The sequence below is a fragment of the Ascaphus truei genome, chromosome 8 (assembly GCF_040206685.1).
Source record: "Ascaphus truei isolate aAscTru1 chromosome 8, aAscTru1.hap1, whole genome shotgun sequence".
Taxonomy (NCBI): Eukaryota; Metazoa; Chordata; class Amphibia; order Anura; family Ascaphidae; genus Ascaphus; species Ascaphus truei.
Genome location: NC_134490.1, coordinates 98957470 through 98975012, shown reverse-complemented (window position 1 = coordinate 98975012; position 17543 = coordinate 98957470). Strand labels below are relative to the sequence as shown.

The following is a 17543-nucleotide window of genomic DNA, read 5'->3' as shown; positions in this document are numbered from 1 at the left end:
TGTAAAAGACGCATTACTCACGTGAGTTATCTAAAGCTAATGCAATTATTGTTATAGTATGGATAACTTTATAATTTATTTTTTATTTCCCCATTAATAATGTCCTTCCTTCATTTATTTTAATTATCCATTATTTAAAGTTGATTACTATTGTATACACATACAGTCCTGATTACAGTATATACCATACTAGATCACATACACCACTTTTATCACTAAAAAACATACTATAGTTCATGATGTTTCAGACATTCGTATGTATATTAAATACACACACACACACGAGCAAGCATGCCATGCATACAAAACAATTGGCTCACAATTGGCAAGTGCAGAAATAGTATAAAAAAGATACTTCACCAAGACCAAATGGGAAGGGAAGGAGACGCAGCACTGCAGGGAGATAGGGGGGGGGGGGGGAGAAGGGTATTTAATCCATATCCAAATGTATCCAACGTTTCAGAGCCAGCTCAGGGCCCCCTTCATCAGGGAGGTGCATGCAGAATTAACCGACCTCTGAGGACCTACCACTATGTTCTTTTGATATTTACACACTTTTTTGGGGGGGTTTTGTTTCCCCCTTTTGTACAGTGTTAACAGAACCCTCACAATTATTTTCATCATCTTTATTCTAAGGTGGAGGAGCCATTGACCTTTTGCTTGTCCTAATTTGGATACCTCCGTCCTCTACCCCTCTATCAGACGTACCCTGTACTATGTCATTACCTACAGAACTGAACTGCAATGCAGAGCAGACAAGAGTATTTACTAGGCATTCTGTGACTGCAGAGGTCTTCAGTTGGATATAATATGTTTGGAGCTTATAAGTGGGCATGATTACCGGAAGCTCAAAGTTCTGGTTACATTTGTTTGCTTTTATTAAACCTTAAACCAAACAAATAAGGAAGTTTGACTTCGGCTATTGTGGAATTACGAATACTTGACTCTGTGACCTAGTTATTATTTATCACTGTGCTATTAATAGCCAAGTACAGCTCAACCCCGTTATAGTGCGATCCGCTATAATGCGGATCCGATTATAACGCGGTTTGAGTGTGGACCCAGAATATTTTATTTTTTAAAAACCCTTTTTTTTTTTTTTTTGCACGCACACTTCACACACTCACAGCACACTTCACGCACACTCACAGCACACTGCACACACTCGCAACACACTGCACACACTCACAACACACTGAGTGCTCGCTCACAGCCCCCACCCCTTCCTCCCTACCTTTGGTGTCAGCTGCTGGGGCATCGGAGCAGGGCTTGCGGGGGGGGGGGAATCGGAGCTGGCAGGGGGGGATTGGTATGGAGCTGCTGGGGGAAGTGAGGCTGCTAGAGGAAGTGCGAGGGAACGTGTAGGAATGCTGGGGGATTTGTAGGGCTGCCGGCCACAACTTTCCACCCCCCCCCCCCTTCCTCCTCCTTCCTCCCCATCGGGCGCACGGCAGCCATTTTTTTTTTAAATTAGCGTGACCCCGGTTATAGTGCGGTCGGATCGGGTGGCCCCCGAGGACTGCGCTATAACGGGGTTGAGCTTTATACGTTACAGTACCTGTCCCTTTAAAATCATGACTTGCTTTTGTGCATCATATACTGTTCTTCTCTGCCACATGCTGGCATTCAAAACCCCTCCAGCAGAGATACAATTATACACTACTAATATCACAACCTGTGATTGGTAACTAACTCTAATATGTTATTTGATCTATTTCATCAGAAAATCAGGAATATTTTGAAAGACATCGTTGGCCGCCGGTATGGTACTTAAAAGAAGAAGACCATTATCAACGGGTGAAAAAGGAAAGAGAAAAAGAAGACGGCGTATTTAATAAACATCGTTCAAAACGCAAGTGGTGCTTCTGGAGCTCATCAACGGCCTTTGCCTGAGCAATTATGTAAATGAAGACTTGAAAAACACATGTAAATTAATATTGTGTCTTAATGTTAAAATAAGCTGTGCAGTAGTTAGGTTTCAAGCACTGATTTGAATCCACATGTGTGCATTTATCGTTTTTATGATCAAAGCACAATTTCACTTCAAGCAAGTCTCTAAGGCTTGTGGCATACCTTAAATGCATTGGGAAGTAGACATAAGTTAAGGTTTTCGTGATCACTTGTTGCTACAAAATGTATAAGACAATATACATAACACTAATTACAGGGATATCTACTTCAAAGTCTCACCTCTAAGATAAATGACAAAACCTTCTTTAGTAAGAATAAAAAATTACATGAATCAGTGCTCATGCTCATAGAGCACAAAGACCATCATTTCTGTTTAAAATGTACTTTGAGTAGGAACCATAGTGTGATGGGAACTTTGATGTCCAAAAATATCATGTCAAGCTAACCTTAATAGTGGAAAGCTAGACAATCATGCTCAACTACTTTGTGTGTGTATTTTTACTACCTTAAAAAAACATTTTTTGAGAAATCTGAAATTCTTCAAATTCAGGTGTTTTCTACTGTTTGATTGCAAACTACTTTGATCCAGAAGTAAAAACAATGCAAAACATTGAAATCTGCTTCTGACCGTGTATATACTGAGCAGCCACCTCTTCCATGTTCAGCTTGCTGGCCACTTTGAAGGCTTTGATGCACTAAGCTCCGTATCCACGGCTGACAATAATGTAACATTAAGGCATGTTTTCTCCTGTTAATGCTATGCTCTTAACTATAACATACATTAGTGATAATGAAATTCAAATCCGGCGTTGTCATATCATCCCTTATTAACTAAACTCTGTTAAGGTTAATGCACATACTAAATTTTGCATTATTTAAGTTATAGCTAAACTTGTCGTTGATACCATTCAGACCCTGAAATAGGTACGTTTCAGTGTCTGTCTGGGTGTACCGCCACAGTTAGACACATTTTAAATAACATTGCATTGACTGGCATTAAGTCCCTCTCCGATCTCCCTTCATGCCAGCTAAAGCCCCCTTTCATGGCCTGGGCAAGAGTAACGCAAAGACCTGCATAACGTCACACTATTGGAGGATAATGCAACTTTACTCCACGTTACCGTGAATCCTATTCTAATGAGATGTAAGGAAGTTGTTTTTGCTTATCATTAGCTTTGTGAATATAGCATTTACCCAGGAAACATAACGTCTGTTCCTGTTTTAGGTACCGTCCTGTAAATGTTACCTGATACAGCTGAGATTAGTGCATCTAGGCCAAACTATCTCATCCAACACAGGATCATGTGTTGGCAATTAAAACTATGATGGTTGTAGAAATATCTGTTATGGGAAATACAAAATCGTTGGCTCTCCATAAAAAAGGTTTAAAAAAAAAAAAAAAAGCCCCCTGGAATGGCAGATTTTGTATTAAACTAGGATAATTTCCGTTTAGCTAAACATCCCTTTTACTATGTACTATAACAACCCAGCAGTGACGTGTTTCCGACTTCAATGGAAATTATTTTTATACAGTGTTGTTTTGAATATAAAAATAATAATAATTTATGTAAACGCCTACAGTAGATTCTATAAGTACACATATACACATTAGAAGGGCTTTATTCACAGGGATATTCAGGGCAAACTGTCTTTGGACCCGACTATAAGAAAAACCAATTGTTTGTGTTAGTACCTTTTATTACCTAATGTGTATTCTCATGTTATTCTATCTCATGATAAAGCAGTAGTCTTCCACCTCTAGTCTCTATAAGGTAACGTCAACTTTTTCAACATTCTCATATTCCAAGCTGGCAATGTTTAAAACACTGGTTTTGTCACATTTTGTTTCAGGTGAAATTAAACACCACATTACACTGTAGCTCCTTGGATAATGCATTTCATTTAAAAACAAAATTGCAGGGTGTGCATATAAACCCTCCCCGTTGTTATTTAGTGCAGCTGCTTCCTGTGTATTGGTATTTCTCTGAAATATCCTCTACTGCCTTCACCTGTTAAATTTGGTTGTGTGTGAAGTTTGTGTTGATTATCAGTACCATATAAATTTGTTTAGGAGGAAGACCTAAAACCTTTCAGGGTCAATCGGTCATGCTTCATCTTTTATCAATTCCGTTTTCTTAGAACTTGGTGGAACATTGAGAGATCACAGAGTTTTGTAACTGTTGCAAAATGGGGATGACATGTACATTTTACAGGAAGTGGTTATTTAGAGCTTTGGTTTTTAAATAACGAAATGTCTCGGACACCGCCTAATAAAAAGACCATGTTTGGTACTGTACTTGTGAACGCGGTGAGTCTGTAGGCAGTCTATTAAAAAGGTGTTATGCGTACTAGTTTATTTAAACCCCAGTGTTGTAGGTCCGGATGGACTTCTACTGAAAGCCATATAACTTTTACTGTTAATCAGGTTCTCAACAGGGTTCATTATTGGCAATTCCATTAACACTTCTAAGCATTGTGGCTACGGGTGCTACTGCAACAGCATATTCCTGTTAACAATACCAGCAACGATAATCAACAACCTATTGGCACGCTACATAATGGATTAAAAAGGTAGATATAAAGGCAATCGATACTGGGGAAATAGCTTAAAGTAGGTATGAAAAATAACTTTTAAGGTATTGCATGACATGTTAAAATGCAAGACTGACCAGTTCGATTCATAAGATAATGTCCACTGTGACCCTTTGGAGTAAGCAACAATCGTCGGTTTTACACAACCAAAGCTATGATTGCAAACTTGCCAAAATACTACACACACAAATGCACCTGGGGTATATGCAATAATATCCAGTTGTAATCTTATCAATTTACTTTACCAAGTGGCTGGTTCATTTGGTTAAAACAGTCTATGGCCTTTATCTTTGTGGTTATTTTATGTTTTTTATTTTGCAAAAAATGAAAGAAAATGTCAATAAACTTGTTTAAATATAAAGTGGTATTGTTTCCCTTTCTTGATCTTTTCCTTGTGTATTTTCCTATGGCACTAATGTAGTAAGGGGTTTATGACTAAATTGGATAAAAATGTAGATTAGAGTAATTTTAAATCTTTGGGTATAATCTTGGCCCCCAAAAACAAGCAAACAAAACACAAAAATAGCATGTCAAGAAAGAGCAATTATATTTATTAATGCACGCATCAGGAGAACTCAGATCCACAAAAGCAGGGTACATACCTCTAAATTAGAAAAAAAATATAGACGGATATGGTTAGAACGTATTGCGAAGATATTTGTATAACATTGGGGGGCTATGTATGAGTCTCGTGAAGTATGTTTAAATGTACAATGAAAAGCAAATATTTTACTTGTCTATCAAATGTACAGAATTGTATCCATCTGTTAAACTTTTACAGGGCCGTAATGATGTACCAATTACGTCAAGGGCACTTGCTCATCTTTTAGAGAGGCGAGATCGGACTGATGTATGTATGTCTTTATTTATATAGCGCCATTAATGTAAATAGCGTTTCACAGTAGTAATACACGTGACAATCAAATAAATAACAAATACAAATAACAGAACATGGGAATAAGTGCTTCAGACAAATGTTAATTTTTAGGAAGAGGAGTCCCTGCTCCGAAGAGCTTACAATCTAATTGGTAGGTAGGAAGAACGTACAGAGACAGTAGGAGGGCATTCTGGTAAGTGCATCTGCAAGTGGCCAAGCTTTATGTATCAGGTCTATAGTATTAGCCACAGAGCTACTAGTATGCTTCGTTAAGCAGGTGTGGATAGAGGGTGCTAGTCGGGTATTGAGGGAAAGAGAATTCCAGAGGTGTGGGACAGTCAGTGAGAGGTTAAAGGGGGTAGGGAGAAGACATCCTTGAGCAGAACGCAAGAGTCAGGATGGTGCATAGCGAGTAATTAGGGCTGAGATGTAAGGAGGAGCAGAAGAGTGTAAAGCTTTAAAAGTGAGGAGGAGAATTGAGTGTGAGATGCGGGATTTGATAGGAAGCCAGGAGAGGGAATTCAGCAGGGGAGACGCTGAGACTGATTTGGGAAAGAGTAGATTGATTGTGACTGGTACAGTCACTTTAATCCAAACAAGTAGAGTCTCCTCCATTTCAGTTTATGGCATTTTAATGATTTACTAGATGCCCAAGCACTGGTACAATGGTGAGAAAAAGTTTGTTCACCACTTCTGTGAAAATCCTATTTTCACATTTCAAACCTAAAATGTTTTTATATCTTTATCAAAGTCCTAATAATAGATAATGATAACCTGATCAGACAAATTACACAAAAACATTTATTTATCCACAAATGATTAAACATTCAATATCCCTGTGTGAAAAAGTGTGTGACCTTTTAGATTCAATACCTGGCGGCACCCCTTTGAGCAGCAATGCCTTCAACTAAGAGTTTCCTGTTACTGCTGGTCAGTCTCTCACAAGTTTTGAGGAATTTGGCCCATTCCTCTTTACTGAACTGCTTCAACTCCGTGACATTTGAGGGCTTCCTTGCATGTATATGTATATGTAGATATGTCTTTGTCTATAGCGCAATTAATGTACATAGCGCTTCACAGCTCACTTCTGCCACAACATTTCAATGGGGTTTAGGACCGGACTTTGATTGGGCCATTCTAAAATGTGGAATTTCTTTTGCAGCCATTCTTTTGTAGATCTGCTTGTATGTTTAGGATCATTGTCTTACTGCATGGCCCACTTTTGCTTCAGCTATCTGACATTCTCCTCTAGAATCTTCTAATAAATTCTTAAATGTATGGCTGTGTCAATGATTGCAAGTGGTCCAGCAAAGCAGCCCCAAACCATCACACATCACCATGCTTGACGGTTGATATAAGGTTCTGTTTGAATGCAGTGTTTGGTGAAAACCAAACATAACGTTTCTCACTGAGACCAAAAAGTTCTAATTTTGACTCGTCTATCCAGATAACATTGTTCCTGAAGTCTTGTGGATCATCTATGTTCTCTTTGGGGGAACTTCAGACAGCAGCAATGGGTTTTTTTTGTTTTAAGAGAGCAGTTTCCTGGCTATCCTTCCATGAACACCATTCTTGTTCAGTCTTTTTTTTGATTGTTGAGTCATGAACACTCACATTAGCCAAGGCGAGAGGGCCTGAAGATAAATGGCTGTTACTCTGGGGTTCTTTGACTTCCTGGTGGATTTGCTGGTTTGTACTTGGAGAGATTGTGGTAGAATGGCTGCTCCTGGGTAGAGTGACTATGGTCTTGAACATTCTCCATTCGTCTGACAGTGGATTGGTGGAGACCCAAATACTTAAGTTTTTTATTTTTTTTTAACCCTTTCAAGAACGATGACTATCAATAACTGCTTTTGAAGTCCTCAGAGATTTCTTTTGATTGTGGCATGACAACTTTCCACACACCTGTATGGTGAAGACCAAATGCACAGAGTTTCTGATCTTTATATAGGGTGAGGCCTTTCAAACTTTCACCTGAAGATCTACCTAATTATTTAAACACCTGATTCTAATTATCCCCTTTACTTTAGCTTAGAAAAACAGGGGTTCACTTTTTCACATATAATACCTTGACTCTTAATTACTCATGGTTTGTCTATTTCATACATCATGTTGTTTCAAAAGACAAGGAATTGGTTAATATAAACCCTATTGGATATTTAACAAAAAAAAGACTGGTTTTGATTCATGAAGGTTATCATGGAATTTCATTAATTATCATTGCGGTTCACAAACGGTTTCTCGCCACTGTATACCGTATCCACTGAAACCTTCCTCCAAATAACATGAAGACACCTGTGCTTACAAAGGAGCACCCCTTAGATATGCTAATGGAAAAAGCACTGTATATTTAAATGACACCCCAAACTTCATAAAAGGATTTCCATAAGGATTATATTGACAATAAGCCTTAAGCACCTTGTGAGGACAGGGTGTACTGGTATCAGAACCCACAACCTCTGCTATTCTAGGCAGCAGCGCTAGAAGTGTGAGCTAAACCAGCTGCTCGGTAGCACCACTGGCACAGCATCCTTTGGAGCTCTAATTCTCCCTCCTGTAGCTAATACAGCTATATTTAATTGACTATATGGTAATCCCATTTTGCTATGTTGGTTGAAAACTATCTGATCGCAATAAACTATTGTAGTCTGCTGTCTTAAAATAAACCTGTTTGTAGCCCATCCATAAAATGGTAGTGATTGTTTTGGACTTGAAAAAAAAATATCTATGTACTGAAAAACACAATATATTCTTCTGCCAAAAGAGAAAACAAGACATCTCTTGTTAAAAATAAATAAATCATAAAAATGGTATAGTGGAAGCAGATTGTACTGAAGATTTGGAGGCTATTGCCTATATGTTGGAGAGTGCGTTTCTGTCGGCCGTATTCATTAAGGTCCACAAGTGGAACTGAAACATCAATCAGGTTTTAATAAACCTTTACACTGTTTTCAAAGTCCATGAAAGTGTGACGTATTGTCTTCTGCCAGTTAACCGAATCCTTCCTACTCGAGTCGGCACCCGTGACGGTATACCTTATAGCATGGATCGGTCTGTGTAGCAATTGGAGACTGGAAGCATCAACAATGTTGAAGCCCACCTGTTGTTTCAACAGGTGTGCAAGCAGGTCATGCCAGTGTCGGGGTTGCCAGACGGGGCCCAGTTCTAGCCTGTTGTTGAAGACCAAATAGGAAAAAGAGAAAACCAGATAAAGAATATAAGAAACCAATAAGTGCATTGTAACTTTAATATGAAGTGCACGAAATCAGAGAGGTAAAGGTAAAAGTTAAATACTTGAAATGAGGGGTTACTGAGTAGCAGAACACCCCGCTTGTCACCCTTACCCCCCCCCCCCCCCCCCCGAGTGGCAAACTCTAAAACTCCCAGTGGACCTGGAGTGGGAATACCTTGCCTGGATACGAGAGCAGAACAATACTACAATGTTTATTGGGACTCCCTCTTCCAAACACTGCTTCCTGGTCTTATAACTAGCCCGCTTAGCTAATGCCAGGCACAGGTTGGCGAGGAAGTCCCTATGCTTATGGTCACGGGACACTAGGCATCTCTCAAGCTCTGCAATCACCTCTTAGAGTTCTGTGGATCTTGTCCCTCCAAGCTAAGTGTTACTGAGAGATGGAACAGTAACTAGTAGTTATTATTGCTTATAGTATATACACTAAATACATTCAACAAGTCATGCACTGCCAAATTTGCCAACCTAGATGTTGGGGTAAGGGCTACTGGGCTGCCCTAGTTGCAAACTTGTCAATTAGTCGTGCTAGGGCAACTAATCTCATTCCCGACATAGATGATTGTATAGTTGATCTAGTTGTACACTGATTAAAGGTTGTCAAAGCAGGTTGTGTACTGCTGAGTCTGGTGTGTTTGGGCCCTCACAAGGTGAATGCCATTTTCAATCTTTGGTAATGAAATGATGAATGGAATGGTGTCCGTATGGACGCACAACACGCCACTGTCTGGAGGTGACAGTGTAAAGTCAGTGAGTGTAGCATCAGTCCATTGTCGTAGCTAATTCTGCAGCAGTAAAGCTTAACTATAAGTCTCTCACACAATTGGCTTCCGTCACCGGTTGTTAATTAGGTGCTGGCTTGTTCGGGCCCACACCAAAAGGTCAAAATAAAATATAACTAATATGATGGCATATTTGCACATTTTCGCAATGAAATAATCATGATTGATGATGGTGGCGGTGGCGGCACTGGTGGTGATGGATCAACACACAACAAGCCACCAACCAAGTTGGAACCGTTATTCACTGCAACAAACCCAACATCAAAGGCCCTGGCCGTTAGCAACAGTACCACTCTATCACATTCGGTAATCTTTCTAATATAATAGAACTGTATGCACCTTTTCTTGAAAACTCTGCATACACAAAGTAGTAGCATGTTTCCGGAACATCTTGCTGCTGCAGACGCCGACTGTCTTTTTTCACCCCCTTTTACTGCTTAACATTATTACTACATTGAGTACAACACAACTAATGGTCCGTAATGATCACCACCTCTATCTACTGCCCTCCGAGTGTGCAAGAGCCTCAACCACCGATGGAACCATTTTGCTGTTCAGATCAGGAAGCACCTTGTTACAGAAACATGATCTGTTTGGGATAGTCCAATGTGGCTCTGCACATTGCATAAGCTTTTAAACCCTCCGAGATTATATAAATATATAAGGCAACAAGTCTATAGCAAGCATTTTGGCTAAATTATCATTCAGCCTCAGAGCTCTGTCATGCGTGCAGTGGAATTTGTTCACCTTTTCAAACACTTCCTGAACTGTGGGTTGCTGTTTTTGCATTCGGGTTAATCTGGCTGCTTGTACTGCTAGTAGTAGTAGCACTGACATAATGTTGCCTTGCAAACTGCTGCAGCGCTGGCTAGCACCACCATCATCACTATTCATCATCATCCCTTTTTAGGCTGAGTCCCCGCTGGCACTGAGCGTGCTCATGCTTGGAGAGCGCTGCAAGCATGAGTGCCGGGTGTCCTTGCATTTACGTGTGCGCGGGGGGGGGGGCATTTCGGGTAGTTGAGTGCGCTAGAAAGTAAGATTTTAGGGCCGCAGCCTTAGACCAATATCATCTGAATCACCATTATCACCAGACATGCTTGCCTTTCCCTGTCTCCTCTGCAGTGCCTGGTATAACCACTGCTGACTCTATAGAGCCCATTTCAGAGACAAGCACAATTCCTATTGTTTTCCTGGAGATCTGGGTGTGTCCACGGTCCCCCAGGGTTGTCCGGGAGTCTGCACGGGTCTCCGCCGGCCTCCAGAATCAATCCTGTGCAGTAAAAAAAAAAATTGCTGACAGTTTCATTAACTTAACTGCAAATGTAATGAAAAGGTTAAATAGCAGGCACTGCTTTGTTGTTGGTACAGGGGGTGGGTGAAGCTTTTAGTTGCCCCAGGGTTGGTGTTTAGGCCCTGCGGGAGGGTGGCAGTAGAAGTTAACCCCTTCTTTACCTTAGCGGTTACAACCGCTAAGGTAATTAAGGGGTAAACCCCTCGCGCTACCCTTCCGCAGGGCCTAAATATCAACCTGGGGTAACTACCACCTTCACCCATCCCCTATAAAAACAACAGGAATGGGTAACAGTGCTATCAACCAAATATAGCTAATAGCGCTTTTACCCATTAAAAAAAAATGACACACCAGGGCCTGTAACTCGGGAAGCAGGGGGTCCCTGAGGCTGAAATTAATGCGGTTCAGATCCAGAGACCCCCTGTTTCAATACTGTGTTATTAAAATTAAATTAAAGCCGTGCGGTCGCCTGTTAGAGGTGCGCAGAGAGAGGAACTGATTCTGTATCACTCACTGCGCGTCTCTTACAGACAGGTGCCGCCCGGTAGGATTACAGCGGGAGTCCCATTCAGAAGCAGGGACCCCCGCTGTGTTAATCATGACTGGCTATTATTCTCCTTACTTGCACTCCGCGCGCGCACAGGAATTAAAAACGTGCCCATAGAGGATTTCATGAGGGCAGCGCGAACGACCATAATGCTGCATCTGTATATATAGAATCATTCCCAGTATCCATCTGGGTATTCCTAAAGGAAATGTAATAACTAAGATAGAGAAGAATCCCCTGATGCAGCACTTAAATACCCTGTAATAATTAAAATGTAAACTTCTATTGATATTAATTTAAAATATAAGTGTTAGGGATTAAGGACAAAAAACAAATGAACAACACAAATAAATCAATTTCGGAGAGTAAATGCGAGAGCGCGGAAATAACTAAACTTGGTTGTTTAGGTGAATAATGTTTCCCCTTAAATAGAGTAATATGCACTTCTCCTGGTATTCTGGCTTAATATAATAGTCATAAGCCACTTGTGTATTGTGATGCAAAGGCCTGTTACCTAAAATGCAAATTCCTATATGCACATCTATTGATTAATGGCTGTCCCTTTATAATATAATCTATGGTCATTGGTGACCTAGTGACCAGTTCCTATAATGGAACCTAGTAACCCAGTGTAGTGGATAGGTATAGTAACCCCCCACCACTACGCAAAGCAAGGGTGCTTGCTTAGGTAGTTCTCAGAGTTACACTTCAAGGAAAGAAGCCTCAAAAGTGTTCACTCAAGTATGCAGCTCAGTGGCTGATGGTGACCCGACGTACGTTTCACCACTTAGGCTTCATCATGGTTTGTTTGTTTTTTGTCCTTAATCACTAACACTTATATTTTAAATTAATATCAATAAAAGTTTAAATTGTAATTATTACAGGGTGTTTAAGTGCCGCATCAGGGGATTCTTCTCTTAGTTATTACATTACATCCCCCCCCCCCCCCCCCCCGTGAGCACCACACTCTTTCAGCTGTTTGGGATTTTTTATTTAACATATACTTACCACCTTCAATTCACGTTGGAGCAAAGTTAACACCCACGACCTCAAAAGCGTACCTGTGCTTTATTCCTAAAGGAAACAAAATACATATTTTTCAGGAGACACATCCAACAAAAGGAACAGATTTGCCAATTACAAATGTAAAAAAAAAAGAAAAAAGGACACACACACACACACAGTCTTGGTTTGTTGTGGAAAGGGAGCGATCCAATCAGGGACACATCATGTGAATGAAAAAACATACAAAACAATAATTGTGCAGTATTGTGATTAAATATTGACTTGATGTGAATCTTGGCTCCAAGGGAGAACCTACTTACAGCAACAATAAAGATAATTCGCTGTTGTCTGACTCAGTCAGGTGGTAAAGAAATAATTGGTGTTTCTTTTAGGTATACGTTAGCCCCATTCGGTTCTCACGCAGGTAGACTGTTCCAGAGATGATAATACTCAAATCCCAGTGCGGTATATGTGAACAGAAAGCAGTAACAGCCCGATGGTGCAGGTTGCAAAAAACTGGGTTTATGTATGGTAAGAGGTTAAGACATGTACTCACAATTTGTACAAACAGATTGTACACATAAAGGTATCTTTTGCGATCAATTGCTTGAGCTCGCTGTGATGTTTTCTCCCGATCCTCCTCTATAGCCAGTCGTGCCGCCGGCGGTGGCGTCTGACGTCACTTCCCTCTCGCGTCTAGCCGCATCTGGTGGAACTGGACTGTGACGCGCTGGGAGAGAATCTGCGGGAGAATTCAAACGTCTGGAGTCTTCTCTTAAAAGCAGCTGCAGCTCGATGAGTTGGCTCTACGCGTTTCGCTGTCGCATACAGCTTCGTCAGGAGCGTTACACACACACACACACACACACACACACCGATAGAGCTATACGCTTCTAAACCTTGTCCTCATTATTCCATTTTCAAAATTCTCCACCTGTAGTTTTTTTTACTAAAGAACTTCTGATAAACATTAAAATTTTTGTAGGGGATATTTATATCCTTAGTAGGGAAGAAGGGTTTCACAGACTGGTCCTCTTCAATCTTGTATAAATGGTACCATGTCAATACCCTTATTGAGACCCATTGGATGCATACAGTAGTGTTTAGTTTACAAATCCAATTGGTTTCCCTCTTGGATAACTTTTTAACCCTATCATCCACTCTACCATGTAATGTGCTCAATATGTCAAAATGTCATTCCACTCAGATTTTGATTATGGTGTGTCTTAAAGTGTCTCAACACTGCAACATGAACCTCTTTTTTCATATTTCTCACATGTTCCTGTTGTTTCAGCATTCTTAATTCTTCCAACGTACTTTTTGTGGGATAGAGAAACTTATCGAACTTGAGGAAATGGTTTTTTATATTATAATTATTATTTCCAAATATATTAGTTGAACAGTGAAAACTCTTTGGTTTTGTTTCCAGCCGTTTTTCTGTTCTTTTTTTTTTTTTCCCCCATAACCGGATCACTTCTGATCTCACTCGGTGCTAGTTTATTTTTTACGGAGTTTGCTTTCCTGTATACAATTTCCGGTCTAGTTGGTAGACTGATTCAAAGTAGGATCACATAATAAAATCTGCAAGTGTTTTTCCACTACACCCTTTATAGTTCCTGCAGCTCCATGAAACTTTGTAACAAAGGGTATATTAAAATCACTTAATGCATTAATAAGATCCTCTCTATTCAAATTCCTGGCTTTCATGATGTCTTTAACAAGGGCTTCTGCTTCATAGCCTCTCTAAGAAACGTTCTTTTAAAAGTGACTATTCACTCAAAATCTGTCTGGTTACTACAATTCTTTTTTTTATCCTTTGAAACTGGCAGTGTCGGATATTTCTCTTCCATTCTTTGAAGGTTACTTGAGGGCAATCGATAACTATTGCAATCCTCCTCATTCAAAAATGTTTTAGTAATAATGTTACTGTCTGAATCAGTTTGAAAAAAATAGATCTAAAAATTCCATCCTGTTGTCACATTTACTTATCAATTTTATATTCAAATTCTTACAATTTAGGGGTTTTATAAACTCATCAAAATTTGATTGATCTCCCTGACAGACGATCAATACGTCATCTATAAAGCATTTTCAAATACAGATTTGTTCGGCAAATGGTTGTTTTTCCGCACAAAGTTGTCCTCCCAGCTAACCATGAATAAATTCCCACATCTGGGGGCAAAACCTTGTTCCGATCATTGTCCCACATGTTTGAAGTAAGAAAACATCCAAGAACTTAAAATAATTATGAAATAGTATAAATCTAATGTTTTCCAAGATAAAGGTTCTATGTACGTCTGGGAGCAAAGGTTCTTGTCTGAGAAATGTTTACACTGATTGTGTCTAATTGATACATAGAAATAAAGAGTACAAAGTGATTGTACCCCGACGAAAATTCACACCACTAATTAAGATATAACCTTTATTTTATTACTTAAAACATATGTTACCGAGTGTGTATATAACGGTGTTTAAAAGAAATTAAATCAAATAACAGATGCACCAGAGTCTCCTCTCATATATGAATAAATACTCCTACTAAATAATAGTGGTAGGGTAATGGGGACTGAATGGTGCAATCAGCCAGGGTAAAAACCCACAGGATCAGTATATAGCGCAGATAGTATATTGACAGTGTTGACAGTTGAGATAAGTTGGTGTGAATAGCGTCATTGGATTATTGATTCACCACCAAATAGTACTTAGTATAATGTGTACTGTCCAAACTGTACTGACATGAGTAGTAAATGTACATATATCAATTTAATGCAGCCACAAATAGCTCTGGGATCACAGCAGAACAGGACGCCTTTAGCACCCCTTGCACAACATAAGTGCACGTATAGGGGGTTATGCGCTAAGCAGTGATAAGTGCTTTTAAGTGAGATAAAAAGCCGTTATAGCGTGATATTGCCTGCTGTGAGATTCACAAAGCAGTGATAAGTGCTTTTAAGTGGGAAAAAATGCCATTATAGCACGATACTGCACTGTTATCACTGCTTTGTGAATCTCACAACAGGCAGTATCACGCTATAAAGGCATTTATCTCACTTTAAAGCACTTATCACTGCTTTGTGCATAGCACCCACAAAACCCACTTATCACTGCTTTGTGCATAGCACCCAGAAAACCCACTTATCACTGCTTAGTGCATGACCCCCATAGTGTGTTAACAGCACGAGTGCATCAGGAGGCACGATGTGAACCCACAATATTGCTAAGTGGAGAGCAGATACACTTCCCTCACTGTCTAGAAAAACACTTTAACAGTAGCCAGATGGCATATATAATCTATAACATGAATCCATTGACTGAAAAAACACTGTATTAAAACAGCTCCACAGTGGACACGATATCGTAGTCCAAAAGATAGTCCTTGGGTATAGGGCGAAATCTGGAGTGGACTGTTGGAATAACCAAAAGAAGTCCTGGACAGATGAATGGGTCCCTGTGAGGTATCTCCAAGGGTAATCCTGAAAAATAAACAGAGGACACACCAATTGCGCAGTACCTAAAACAGGGACATATAACAAGAACATAATAGACCCTACTCACAAGAAATGAATCTTGCTCAGACAGGGGAGAGAATCTGTTCTTGTGCCGTGTCTTCACCTCGATCTTCCACGGACCCCACGTGGTCTGACCGGATGATTTCCCTTCAGATGATCCTCAAAATTCACAGGTTACACCAATGACAGCGACACCCAGTGATAAAGGGAAAAGGACACAGCCTAGTGAAATACGAAACTACACCTTTAATTTAAAAAACAGCAAAACTACCCACACTTACAATGTGTACATGGTAGATGTGATGTAGCGGTCAGCGCAAGGTGTTGAACTCAGAAAATAAAAGATAGTAAAATACACAAAATGAATGCCTATAATAAATAGACATTGTTTGTCTTGGTGGTTGATAAGATTGGGGAAAGGGGGGGAGGGGGAGGGGAAGGGTAATGGAGGGGATGGAGTGGAAAGCAGATGGTGGTGTAACAATAATAAAATAGTAGAAACAATAATCATATGTTTCAATGACTCACACGGCCTTATGTGAGACCTTCCCTCAGAGACGAATTTAAGGAAATGGGACACTGCATATAAATGCTCCAGCAATGTGGGATATATAAGAAGAAAAACACACGGCCTTGTGTGAGCCCCTTCCCTCAGTGAATGATGTTGTTAATCTAACAGGGATCAGTCTCGTCTTTCTTTCAATATCTCCCAATGGAGGCAAAGTGTGGATAGCTCCTCTCCCAGGTGCCCATATATCAAGAAATGGGCAGAGCCTGGATTAGTAACAGTTAAAGGTTTATTATAAAAAATAAAGATAAAAACTTTGCAGCACTCACACAAAACGGAAAAAACAGCCCAGTGTCAGCCGTGAGTCTGTCCGGTAGACCCTTTCTTTCCAGTTGAACTCCCGCTAGCGCGTCCGACAGCAGGACCGGTGTGGGAGGATCTTTCCGGAAGTCCGGCGGCTGCCTGGGTCTTTCACACAATAAGCTCCGGCAGGGAACTACGCGTTTCGCAAGTAATGCTTCGTCAGGGAGTTCAACTGGAAGGAAAGAGTCTACCGGATAGACCCACGGCTGACACTGGGCTGTTTTTCCATTTTGTGTGAGTGCTGCAAAGTTTTTATCTTTATTTGTTATAATAAACCTTTAACTGTTACTAATCCAGGCTCTGCCCATTTCTTGATATATGGGCACCTGGGAGAGGAGCTATCCACACTTTACCTCCATTGGGAGATATTGAAAGAAAGACGAGACTGATCCCTGTTAGATTGACAACATCATTCACTGAGGGAAGGGGCTCACATAAGGCCGTGTGAGTTATTGAAACATATGATTATTGTTTCTACTATTTTATTATTGTTACACCACCATCTGCTTTCCACTCCCTCCCCTCCATTACTTTCCCTCCCCCTCCCCCCCCTCCCTTCCCCAATCTTATTAACCACCAAGACCAACAATGTCTATTTATTATATGCATTAATTTTGTGTATTTTACTATCTTTTATTTTCTGAGTTCAACACCTTGCGCTGACCGCTACATCACATCTATTGCCGTTATAAGAAGATCCCGGGTTTCATCTTCTTCTTGGTCCAGCCGCAGAACTACGACAAGGGCTAGTATACACTCACTTCCTTGGTTTTACACTAGCCCACAGGCGGTATATTTTTATACGCCATATAAGGTAGGGAGCGCCCCAGTTTTTCTTTTTATACCAATGTGTACGTGGTAGCTGAACAACTCACGGATGCCGTCCGCAACATGCAGTGAAACCG

At 40.3% G+C, this 17543-nt stretch overlaps 1 protein-coding gene across 2 annotated transcripts in view; it reads left to right on the top strand.

Annotated features, from left to right (window-relative positions):
* Window positions 1-4864, top strand: part of RHOBTB1 (Rho related BTB domain containing 1) — a 126471-nt gene extending 121607 nt beyond the window's left edge. For both annotated transcript variants that reach the window (XM_075612966.1, XM_075612965.1), the window contains one exon: window positions 1724-4864. In XM_075612966.1, the coding sequence (XP_075469081.1) occupies window positions 1724-1893 (170 nt within the window). In that variant the 3' untranslated portion in view covers window positions 1894-4864. The remainder of the gene's footprint in view (window positions 1-1723) is intronic.
* Window positions 4865-17543: the final 12679 nt, after the last annotated feature.